Source organism: Schistocerca gregaria, chromosome 4 (genome assembly GCF_023897955.1).
Source record: "Schistocerca gregaria isolate iqSchGreg1 chromosome 4, iqSchGreg1.2, whole genome shotgun sequence".
NCBI classification, from domain to species: domain Eukaryota; kingdom Metazoa; phylum Arthropoda; class Insecta; order Orthoptera; family Acrididae; genus Schistocerca; species Schistocerca gregaria.
The window spans coordinates 756,864,131-756,876,929 of record NC_064923.1 but is presented as its reverse complement, the minus strand read 5'-3'; the positions used below and the strand labels follow the sequence as shown (position 1 = coordinate 756,876,929).

Below are 12,799 nucleotides of genomic sequence, written 5' to 3'. Positions count from 1 at the left end.
ATAACCAAAACGGCCTTGCTGTGCTGGTACTGCGAACGGCTGAAAGCAAGGGGAAACTACGGACGTAATTTTTCCCGAGGGCATGCAGCTTTACTGTATGGTTAAATGAGGATGGCGTCCTCTTGGGTAAAATATTCCGGAGGTAAAATAGTCCCCCATTCGGATCTCCGGGCGGGGACTACTCAAGAGGATGTCGTTATCAGGATAATAAAAGTATTTGTATGGAGTGTAGCCGTGTATGGAAGTGAAACATGGACGATAACTAGTTTGGACAAGAAGAGAATAGAAGCTTTTGAAATGTGGTGCTACAGAAGAATGCTGAACATTAGATGGGTAGATCACATAATTAATGAGGAAGTATTGAATAGGTTTGGGGAGAAGAGAAGTTTGTGGCACAACTTGAGTAGAAGAAGGGATCAGTCAGTAGGACATGTTGTGAGGCATCAAGGGATCACCAATGTAGTATTGGAGGGCAGGATGTTGGGTAAAAATCGTAGAGGGAGACCAAGAGATGACTACAGTAAGCAGATTCAGAAGGATGTAGGTTGCGGTAGGTACTGGGACATGAAGAGGCTTGTACAGGATAGAGTAGCTCCAGTCGCAGGACTGAAGACCACAAGAACAACAACAACAGTCTAATTCTGAAGACGACGCTCATAGTAGCGCAGAAACCAGGTCAATTTTGACTTAATATTTGTGACCGAGGGCTTATTTGTTCCAGTATAAATTGAAATCATAAGGATGGCTGTAGGTGTTTTATTTTTTGTCGCGACAGTAAACGGCTATCGTCCCAGTGATCTCCTTCTAAAAGGACGAACATACAAAAGTAGCAGTGGAGGTCGATTCTTTGAGTGTGCCTGGTGAAACGTCTGACGAATCGCTCGGCAAACCTCGGAGGGAGATCCAGTGGTGATAGCCAACAGATGACAGGTCAACAAGTGGCCCCAAAAAGTTCGACAACCGTGAACCATCTTGACGAATGTAGGGCGTATTCAGAACTCTGGATCCCGGCACACGTCGGACAGAGGTGTCGGTCTGTAGGAGAGCTACTGGTCCTGAGGCGGCGCGGGCTGCCGGCGGCGGAATGGGAGCCGCGGCAGGCGCGGCAGCCGGCGGCGGACGGCGGCGCTGAGCTGGCCGTAGACGAGGAACACGAGCAGCGGCACCACCAGCAGCTCGTCCACGAACAGGTAGAGCCAGCAGGCGACGGCCAGCAGCGCCGCGTCGCTCAGGAACTCGAGCCACGAGCGCACGCGCCGGCGCACCGCCTCGGGCGGCTGCGGCTGCGGCTGCGCCTGCGGCTGCAGCAGCTGCAGCTGGCGGCGGCGCAGCTGCCACAGCTGCTCCTCGCGGCGGCGGCGCGCCTCCCACTCGCGCTGCTCGCGCCGCAGCTGCTCCAGCCGCTCGCGGTACACGCGCTCCGGGTCGGCGTCGTCCGACTCCTCCCGCGACGAGGAGCGCGCGAGCGCGCGCACCGGGATGCGCAGCGGCGCGCCGTCGTCGCGGTGCATGGGCGCCGGCGCGGGGCCGCCCTCCTCCTCCCCCAGCAGGTGGTAGCGCGCCGGCACCGTCGCCGGGCCCGCGTCCTCCTCGTCGTCGTAGCTGCAGCTGTCCTCGGAGGAGCGGCTGCGGCCCAGCTGGTGCAGCAGCAGCGGCGACCGGCCCAGCGAGCGCAGCCGCTCGCGCACCACCGGCGTGTCCTCGCGGAACCTCTGCTGCACCTCCTCCTCCTCCCTGCCCTCCTCCTCCTCCTCGGGCGGCTCGCTCTCCTCGGAGGACGTCCGCCGCGGCGGCGACCTCGCCACAGCCGGAGCGGCGGGCTCTGCCGCCTTGGCGCTCTTGAGGATGCCCTTCAGCTCGTGCTCGGGCGGCGCCTCGTCCTCCGCGCCGTTCTCCCCGGTCTCGGCGGCGTCCTCTTCCGGGACGGGAGACGCCTGGCGGCGCTCTGCCTCGTCGGCGGCGGCCTTGAGCTGGTCGGCGTCGAGCAGCGCGGCGTAGGCGCGCGGGCGCAGCGAGCGCCGCGACGCCAGGTCGCTGATGAGCTCGCCGTAGTGGCTGGACACGGCCTGCCGCATCGCCGCCTCCTCCTCCAGCGACGCCTGGCGCGACGCCATGGCGACCCGGCGCCGGCGGGCCGCCTCCGCCGCGGCGCGCAACTGCGCCTCCTCGTCCTCCCTCTCGTCCTCTTCCTCCGCCCTCTCCCTCCCTCTCACGTCAGAAGCTGCAGCCTGCGGCTCCCTGTTCTGCAGAGCTGTTTCTTGTGGCGGCTGCTTCTGCTGCTGCTGCGGTAGTGCTGAGTGCAGAACATTTATTATCAAAATGTATCACCACAATAAAACAAAATACACTACTGGTCAATAAATTTTCTACACCAAGAAGATATGCAGACAACAAATGGGTATTCATTGGACAAATATGTTACACTGGAACTGACATTAGAATACATTTTCACGCAATGTGGGTGCATAGATGCTGCGATATCAGTACCCAGAATAATAACCTCTGGCCGTAATAACGGCCTTGATACACCTGGACATTGAGTCAAACAGAGCTTGGATGGCGTGCACAGGTACAGCTACCCATGCATCTCCAACACGATACCACAGTTCATCAAGAGTAGTGACTGGCGTATTGTGACGAGCCAGTTGCTCGGCCACCATTGACCAGACGGTTTCAATTGGTGAGAGATCTGGAGAATGTGCTGGCCAGGGCAGCAGTCGCACATTTTACGTGTCATGAAAGGCCCATACAGGACCTGCAACGTGCGGTCGTGCATTATGCTGCTGGAATGCAGGGTTTCTCAGGCATCGAATGAAGCGCAGAGCCACCGGTCGTAACACATCTGAAATGTAACGTCCACTGTTCAAAGTGTAGTCAATGAGAACAAGAGGTGACCGAGACGTGTAAGCAATGGCACCCCATGCCACCACGCCGGGTGATACGCCAATCTGCGTTTACCGCGATGTCGCCAAACACGGATGCGACCATCGTGATGCTGTGAGCAGAACCTGGATTCATCCGAAAAAACGAAAATCGCCATTCGTGCACCCACGTTCGTCGTTGAGTACACCATCGCAGGCGCTCCTGTCTGTGATGCAGCGTCAAGGGTAACCGCAGCCATGGTCTCCGAGCTGATAGTCCATGCTGCTGCAAACGTCGTCGAACTGTTCGTGCAGATGGTTGTTGTCTTGCAAACGTCTCCATCTGTTGACTCAGGGATCGAGATGTGGCTGCACTATCGGTTGCACCCATGCGGTAAGCTTCCTGTCATCTCGACTGCTTGTGATACGAGGCCATTGGGATCCAGCACGGCTTTCCGTATTACCCTCCTGAACCCACCGATTCCATATTCTACTAACAGTCATCGCATCTCGACCAACGCAGCAGTGTCGCAATACGATAAACCGCAATCGCGATAAGCTACAATCCGACCTTTATCAAAGTTGGAAACGTGATGGTACGCATTTCTCCTCCTTACACAAGGCATCACAACAACGTTTCACCAGGCAACGCCGGTCAACTGCTGTTTGTATATGAGGAATCGGTTGGAAACTTTCCTCATGTCAGCTCGTTGTAGGTGTCGCCACCGGCGCCAACCTTGTGTGAATGCTCTGAAAACCTAATCATTTGCATATCACAGTTAAATTTCTTGTCTGTAGTACGTCATCTTCGTGGAGTAGCAATTTTAATGGCCAGTGTTGTATATTATTTGTAACAATTTGCCCTGCACGGAGGACAGCCAACACACGCTCGCCATCTTCCCCACAGCCCACTGTGCTCTTGCTTCAGTATCGCCTTTGCTGAACTCGACCGCAGGTTGCTGCCACCCTAACTACAGTGGACGACCTATTGCTATTAGCAATAATTCTAGTGACATCTTGGATATGTCAATGTAGCCGCGAATGGCGGGCACGGACCGCAGACGAAACACACGACGCGGCGCGGACCGATTATGGAGCGCCCAGCACGAAACAGAAGTGGAAATCATAGTAACAGTCATGAGACATCTCAGGTCAGGTCTGACACGCCTGAGATGACGACCGCAACCGTTGAGGACGGCCAAAATGGGCGCGGACGGCAGTCAGAACATCCGCGTCTGGAGGGGTCCCTTGAAGCCGACTCTGGTGGGCGCGGACCACAGACGGAACACTCGACTGCGCTCGGACCGATTAGGGAACGCCCAGCTCCTTCGAGGCACAAATACTGTATTCGATCGACCCAAGGACCAGTCTCAGGTAGCACCTGAGGAAGACAGTGAGGCACGCTGTTGAAATTTCGTGTGAGAACGACGTGAACATCCGACTGGATTCCCGAATATCCAATCGCCGGGAAACAATTCTAGTATTAGATTCGCACAATGTCTGTATCAGATTTCATTTATTCAAAATACAGAAATTACACTTTTTGGTTTACACGTTGTTTTAAATATCTAAACTGAACTAATTCTGTCTGAACAAAGCCCTACTGTATGGACTGACTGACACGTCTTCCTAGGCCTATAGGCGTAACTTGAAGCGGATATGGAGGGGCACGTGCTCAGCACACCGCTCTCCCGGCCGTGACTGGAGCTGCAATTCTCAGTCAACTACCTCCTCAATTGACCTCACACAAGCTGAGTGCACCCCACTTACCAACAGCTCCCGGAAGACTTTGGCAGTCACCCAGTCGAGTACTAGCCGAGTCCGACTGTGCTTAACTTCAGTGTATGATGGGAAGTAGTGTCGCAGCTGTCGCAAGGCAGTTGGCATTTTAAATACCTACCATCTGATAATTAATTCCGTTCTGATGTAATCATGGCGCAGTTTTTGTGAATCTTATATGTTTAGGGTGATTGTAAATCAACTTCGCCCAGATGGGCTTTGAACAAGGCGGACTGGGGAACTTTCACCTCTGCTGTCGCCACTGAATATCCCCAACAAGGTAACATCGATGTGATGTTTGCGCAGGTGACTATCACAATTGTTTCCGCGGCAGGAGACGCGATCCCTCGCTCCTTAGGGTGCCCAAGGCGTAAGGCAGTCCCTTCGTGGTCGCCGGAATCAGTTAACGAGCGTCGGACGTGATCGACAGTGGCATTAGCGGCACCCTTCCCTGGAGCACCTCATAGCCTTTAAACGGCTCCGTGCCCTTGTTCGCTACCTTATCAAACGACGGAAGCAAGCGTGTTGGGAGAGATACGTCTCGACCACTGGGTGCCATACGTCACCATCCCAAGTCTGGGCAAAGATCAAACGTGTTTACAGGTACAAGGCCCCAACAGCTGTCCCTGGAGTTACCATAAATGGCGAGTTATGTACCGACGCAATCACGATTGCTGAGCACTTTGCTCGAGCCTCTGCGTCGGAGAATTACCCCCCAGCCTTTCGCACACTCAAACGGCGGCTGGATGGGAACGTCCTTTCATCCACTACACGCTGCAGTGAATCATATAACGCACCATTTACAGAGTGGGAGCTCCTCAGTGTCCTTGCACATTGCCCCGACACAGCTCCTGGGCCTGTCCGCATCCACAGTCAGATGATTAAACATCTCTCACCTGATTAAAAGCGATATTTTCTCGTCATCTTCATCCGGATCTGGTGCGATGGTGTCTTTCCATCGCAATTGCGGGAGAGAACCATCATTCCAATGCGTAAACCCAGTAAAAACCCGCTTGATGTGGATAGCTATCGGCCCATCAGCCTCACCAACGTTCTTTGTAAGCTGCTGGAACGTATGGTATGTCGGCGGTTGGGTCGGGTTATGGACTCACGTGGCTTGCTAACCCCGTGTCAGGGCAGCTTCCGCCAGAGTCGCTCTATTACTGATAACTTTCTGACCATCGAGTCTGCCATCCGAACAGCCTTTTCCAGACGGCAGCACCGGATTGCCGTCTATTTTGACTTACGTAAAGCATACGACACGACCTAGTGACATCATATCCTTGCCACAGTGTATGAGTTGGGTCTCCGGGGACCACTCTCGATTTTTATCCAAGACTTCCTGTCGCTTCGTACTTTCCATGTCCAAGTTGGTGACTCCCATAGTTCCATCCATATCGAGGAGAATGGAGTCCCGCAGGGCTCTGTATTGAGTGTCTCTCTATTTTTAGTGGCCATTAACGATCTAGTAGCAGCTGTCAGGCCCTCCGTCTCACCTTCTCTGTATGCCGACGATTTCTGCATTTCGTACTGCTGCTCCAGAACTGTTGTTGCTGAGCGGCGCCTCTAGGGAGTCATCCACAAGGCACTGTCATGAGCTCTATCCCACAGCTTCCAGTTTTCAGCCGCAAAGTCGTGTGTCATGCACTTCTGTCGGCGTCGTACCGTTCATCCGGAACCCGCACTTTACCTTAATTATGATCCAATTCACTCACTGTAGTGGAGACATATCAATTCCTAGGACTGGTTTTCGACGTTCTATTGACGTAGCTCCCTCATTTTCGTCAGCTTGAGCAGTAGTGCTGAAAGCACATCAATGCCCTCCATTGCCTGAGCAACACCAATTGGGGTGCAGATCGCTGTACGCTGCTGCAGCTCTACAGAGCCCTTGTCCAATCCCGAATCGACTATGGGAGTGTGGTTTATGGTTCGGCAGCGCCTTCGGCATTGTGTTTACTCGACCCTGTGCACTACTGTGGGCTTCGGTTAGTGACAGGAGCGTACTGGTGGAGGCTGGTGTCCCTCCACTGCAGATCAGGCGCGCGCAACTGCTCGCCATTTACACAGCACACATTCATAGTTCCCCTGAACATCCGAATTACCGTTTCCTATTCCCGCCCGTGGCAGTCCATCTCCCACATCGGCGGCCCAGATCGGAGCTAACGATTGCGGTCCCTTCCCTCCGAATTTGAGTCCTTTCCTTTACCACCTCTACTTGCGGTCCGTTCACATACACCTCCGTGGTGTACGCCTCGTCCATAGCTTCGTCTGGACCTTCTGCATGGCCCTAAGGACTCCGTTAACCCCGCCGCTCTCCGCTGTCAATTCCTCTAGATTATTGACGTGTTCCGGGGCTCTGAAGCGGTTTACACCGACGGCTCGATGGCTGATGGTTACGTAGGCTTCGTATGTGTTCATGGAGGACATATTCAGCAGCACTCCTTGCCAGTTGACTGCAGTGTTTTTACTGCAGAGCTGCTGGCCATATCTCGTGCTCTTGAGTACATCCGCTCTTGCCCTGGCGAGTCATTTTTCCTATGTACTGACTCCTTGAGCAGCCTGCAAGCTGTCGACCAGTGCTACCCTCGCCACCCACTGGTAGCGTCCATTCAGGAGTCCATCTGTGCCCTGAAACAGTGCCACCATTCCGTAGTGTTTGTGTGGACCCCAGGACACGTCGGAATCCCCGGCAACGAGCTTGCCAACAGGCTGGCCAAACAGTTGATGCGAAAACCGCTTCTGGAGGTAGGCCTCTCCGAAGTTGGCCTGCGTTCTGTCTTACACCGCAGGGTTTTCCGGCTTTGGGAGACGGGATGCCATAACAGCACACACAACAAACTGTATGTCATTAAGGAGACTATGAATGTGTGGAAGTCTTCCATGCAGGGAATCAGCTGTCCTCTGCCGGCTCTGCATTGGCCATATGTGGCCAACGCATGGTTACCTACTCCGTCGTGAGGACCCACCTCAGTGTCGCTGTGGCTTCCAAATGACAGTCGTCCACCTCTTGCTGTACTGCCTACTTTTAGCCGCTGTGCGGCAGACTTTTAACTTTCCGAGTACCCTGCCTTCGGTGTTGGGCTACAATGCCTCCACAGCAGCTTTAGTTTTACTTTTTATCCGTGAGAGTGGGTTTTATATTTCTATGTAGGTTTTAGCGAATGTCCTTTGTCACTGAGTGTCCTCCACGCTAGTGCTTTTAGGATGGAGGTTTCAATGTGTTGTAGAGTGGCTAGCTTTTTTATTCTTGTGGTCGGCCAGCCACTGTAGTCTGCTTTCTTCTTTTACTCTCTTCTGTTTCTAGCGCCTCTCTGTTGTTTTCTTGTCCTCTTTTGTTCCTTTTAGTGTTCGTTGCCTTCCCTTCGCTCTTGTGGCCTTTCCTTTCTTACCGTTTTGTGTTATATGTTTCGTCCGTTTTATTCCCACACTTGTGGCATTGTTTTATTAGGACCAAGGGATCGATGACCTCGAAGTTTGGTCCCTTCTCCCGCCTCTAAACCAAACAACCAACTAAATAAACTTCGCTCCTTGAGTGGGCCTCTGTGGAAATTTAGTGTATACATTTGGAAGAACATGTGCAATACAAATAAAGAATAAACCATAGAAAGACATACATTTTAATTTCCACATGGGAGGGTGACGTTTGATATTGGGTACCATGCTTACGATCCAGGCTACAATCATTGCTCAATGTGACGATCAAATTGCACCCTCGATGGCCTAGAACCGCACTGTAGTTTTTTCCAATGCGGCCTGTAACAATGTTGGCCCATGAAATGTTCAGCTGCCATGACACAGTTCGTGCCCTACATGAAAATCGCACATTGTGTCCAGCACTCTCAGCCATGGCAACAGTAACTTCTTCAACAATTGGTGGCGCAATTGGCCGTCAGCCTCTCTCAGGAGCGATTCCCAAGTCACCAGTTAATTCGAACTGCTGAATAATGTTCTTCGTCAACAGGTCAGGAAGAGGACCTCTACATATTCCTTCAGTACATCGTTACTCATGAAGAGCAGCAGCACTGTTGCCTCTGCTTTGATAAAGCAGCTTCATGAGTAAAGCCCTGCACACCTTGTCCACTTCCAGGTTGACTGTCTGCAACTGTATTGCATACTGACGCTTGAGTTTCATTCCTACATCATCGTACAAATACCGGCGCCTAACAGGAAGTCTTGGCACTAATAATGCAAATCCTGCAGTGCACAGTCGGAACATGATTCGTATAATGTTGGATACCCATATTGTAAATAGCTTTCCGTTTACACTGGCTCAAAGTTCAGTTATAACCACCCTGTATATTGGGATCACGACTTTGATATGTGCCGACTGCAGACTGCAAGCTTCCCTGTGAGCTTCCATCAACCTAACCGAATCCGTCATGCCATACCCTTCCTGCAGCACACCTTGTCGAATGCTACATCCACCCACCTTTCTACCAAGACCGTAAATCGTCACCATCCCACCCTCCCCCACAAGCAGCACTCTTTCTCCTATATTCCCGTCGCTTCTACCGCTTCCGCCTAGGGACTTGTGTCCTAGATATACTAACACACACCCCGCAAATACTCAGACAAATCAGACCGTAAATGCAAAAAAAAAAAAAAAAAAAAAGACGCCTGGATTGGCGACAATCGTGCACCAGACTTCCCATTAACTCTTCCAAGTATCCGGAAAGTGCACCATCGACCCACTGGAAGTAATTCCATTCCTCACTACCCCCCCACCTCCACAATGATAATCCCTTACCTCACAACCTGAACAAAGCTGACCACTTTACATCCCATCTCTGCAACATCTTCTCCATCCCCAACGATCCTCACTTTCACAACTCCCTGTTCCCGACCATCCACCGGTTCCAGCTTCCAACACTTGGACAGCATACTACACACAGAGTTAAATACACGACTCAAAACGCATGACGTAATAAGTACTTCACATGAAAAACACACATTCCCGGAGTCACGATTTACGTATTGACGCTAGTACCCTGTCCACTGAACTGTGGAAAACCTCCAAAATCCTACTTTTCCTGATCTCTCACAACCCCGTATTGATACTTCTCTCTTTCAACTCATCTCACTCGCCTCACTTTTTAGGAACGTCTTCGACTCCACCCTCTCCCAAGACGTCCTTAAAACCTGAACCAACACCACTTCCTTCCCCTTAACCACAGTGGCTTCCATCTCACCTTCTCCTTTGATGACCAGCTCCTCCAACCCACTTTTCGCCTATTCCGCCAGCTCAACATCCATGATACTGCTATTCTTGTCTCTTTCAACCAACGGAAAGCCTATAGCTGTGTGTACCACCCTGGTCTCCTTTTCAGACTCCAGACTTACACACTTAGAGTGTATCACATCATTCCTATCTAAACGCATATCCTTTTGCCACTCGTAACAATATCAGTTTCCTTACCTTCCATCCCAATACAGTTGTGCCCAAGGCTTCGTCCTCTCCTTTGAGCTTTATATCCTCTTCACTGCCGATATGCCCAAACCACCTCCACCATTCCAACTCCTTCAGTCTGTTGACTGCACTACTTTCCTCGCATTCTATCCTACACTATATAAATCTCAAATCCATCTCATTCAGTTTCTCTTCTAGCATGCCAGGACCGCAAATGGACGTCCACAGAGTGGCAACAGGTGGTCTTTTCAGGTGAATCACATTTTATGCTCCATCGGACAGATGGCTGTTGGCGGTGCGGCTCTGCAACAATCGTCGGAAATGTCAAGGCTGGAGTACGGAGCATTATGGTCTGAGGAATATTTTTGTGGTATTCCCTGGGCGATCTCGTCATTCTGGAATGCACAATGGATCAACACTATTAAGCAGCTACCCACCCTTACATGCTGTTTGATTTTCCTCAGCTCGATGGCATCTACCAGCAGGACAATGCAACACTACACAGCTTGCAGTGTAAGTGCGCTCGAAAAACGCCAGGATGAGTTTACTGTCTTCCTGTGTCCACCAAACTCCCTGTAATTGAAAGGTTATTCACGCTTTTGACTAGTTGCCACATTAATGTGATTGAACTGTGTAGTTTCCGGTATCTGGCGGGGAAGATCTTTTGTCAGCGTGGAGCAGCGTGGACCAGTCTTCCGATAGTGCTTCTACATGGGTTGTGGTCGTGTGTGTCCGGCTGACATAAGGGCTTGTCACTTTCCCATGACAGTAGGTGTTTTAGAGCAGCCAATGGAATCAAATTTCTTGATGTCCTCACATAAAACAGTACTTTAAAGATGTTTCAAACTCTTTGCGACGAACGACTGGGGGTGATGGATCAGGCCCTGGGGGAACAACTTTTGTTGCAAACCAAATGTCCATTGATGCTTCCCGGCGATGCTAAGCGTCTTTTTATTGAATTCGCCAGTAATCGGACTACAAAGTTTCATCGAACTAGCAGAATGTACTAACGATGCTTGAAGCATCTGCACACTGTTTTCCACAGGAAACTCGCAGAGTGATTTTCAACAAGAAAATCTTCATAATGGCTGTCCCTAAGCAGAGAAAGTTTATAAGCTCAGCCTACCACATTTCACGTGGAGAATATGACTGGCTTGTGGGCAACACACACTGCGTATAAACGTCACGGAATGCCTATGCCCTGCCATCTCTCACGGACGCAATCAATCAGGAAAGGTGCCAAGTGTCGCTGGGACGGTTCAGCTAACGTTCTGTCTGTAATAAAGTTGTTCCCCATGGCGTAATCTACACCCTATGCATACACTAGCTGTGTACCCTGTGTTGCCAGGGTAGCTGTTTATTCCTGTCTTCTACTAGTCCATCTTATTCCCCTTCCCCTCCCGTCAGTCTATCCATCTCCTATCCCCTTTCACTGTCCACCTACTCCATCCCTCCGCCTCTCTGTCCACTTCATCCTGCCCCTTTTTCTGTCCATCACCTCTACCCCAATAGGAATTTGGTGGTTCTTTCCCCCACAGGATTTCTTTCCGTATGGTAAGTAACACGTTTGCCAAGTTTTGCTTGTAATCGATCCAGGGACTTAAGAGGAGCTTTTTACCCCTGTCTTCACCTGTATACGCCCAGTCAGATGAACTACAAATATATTTAACGTAGTTCACACATATCTGCAGAGATATTTCACCTGTATCTCTAGAGAATTTCTCCATATCTGAAATTCCTTCCTCATGTCAACATCATCTGAAGAGGTCATTTTAACTCGAATGCTTATTTCTTTATACTGTTATGTCTATACCCAGCTCCAGCAGTAAACTGCCCTTTAAAAATGAATAAAAATGAGTTTACTATCTCAGATTAAATTTCATTTTAATATACTACCTCACTTATATTAGCAACTAAGGGGAATAAGCCGTTTGTTAATAATCCAATTTCGAAATTTCGTGGTATGAATTGTGCAGCCATGTTGCACCACATATTCTTGAGAATTTACTCCTCCCCTATTTCTGAAAAGCTACGATGTTTATTTATTATGATCATCTAAAATGATAGCTCTACTTGAGAGCAAACTGAAATACTGTAAGTAATATTTTATCAAAGTAATTTGTTTATAATTAATTAAAATGTAACTTACATTGTTGTACTGCAAATTCATTGAAATTTTATATGTAATTAAATAAACTTTTCCAAAATGAATATTAGAACATGTAGGGCAATATATGGCCCATTTTTTTATACAGGTAACTAAAATCATCTCTTGACTTTTAATTTTAATTTTGTAAATCTTACATTCAATAAAGTATTCGATTATTTTGTTTTATATGAAAGGAAGTGGCGCATGAGCTATGAAGTCAGTCTGCATTATTGTCTTTCGGAAGCTGTTTGTGTGAGAGTCTTTTGGAGACTGTCAGACGGTCAACGTATATTCTACCTATGTACTGGTAATCAGTCACAATATATTACAGGAAAGGTGCTGGGCTCTGTGTTTTAGTCCAAAATTAATATTACAGCGACACATGGGTCGAGGATTTTCTGAAGCAACAACTTCCGAGGATATCAAAGTTGAGCGTCTCATCAAATAGAGCAGCTAATTCATTATGTGAACTTTCGTTAACTGTGACTGAAATGTTCTAGGTTCGCTCGTCATCATACTTGTGAATGTTGTAGCCCCAAACTATTAAGTTGTTCCAGTGGTATGATGAATGTCCGATTCACACCCTTGCTCGCGAGTCAGTGT

At 50.0% G+C, this 12,799-nt stretch overlaps 1 protein-coding gene across 1 annotated transcript in view; it reads right to left on the bottom strand.

Moving 5' to 3' along the window:
• Positions 1-955: 955 nt before the first annotated feature.
• LOC126266717 (uncharacterized) overlaps positions 956-12,799 on the bottom strand; it is a 252,508-nt gene continuing 240,664 nt past the window's right edge. Inside the window, exon 12 of the mRNA XM_049971187.1 lies at positions 956-2,293. Coding sequence (XP_049827144.1) covers positions 1,047-2,293 — 1,247 coding nt within the window. The 3' untranslated portion in view covers positions 956-1,046. The remainder of the gene's footprint in view (positions 2,294-12,799) is intronic.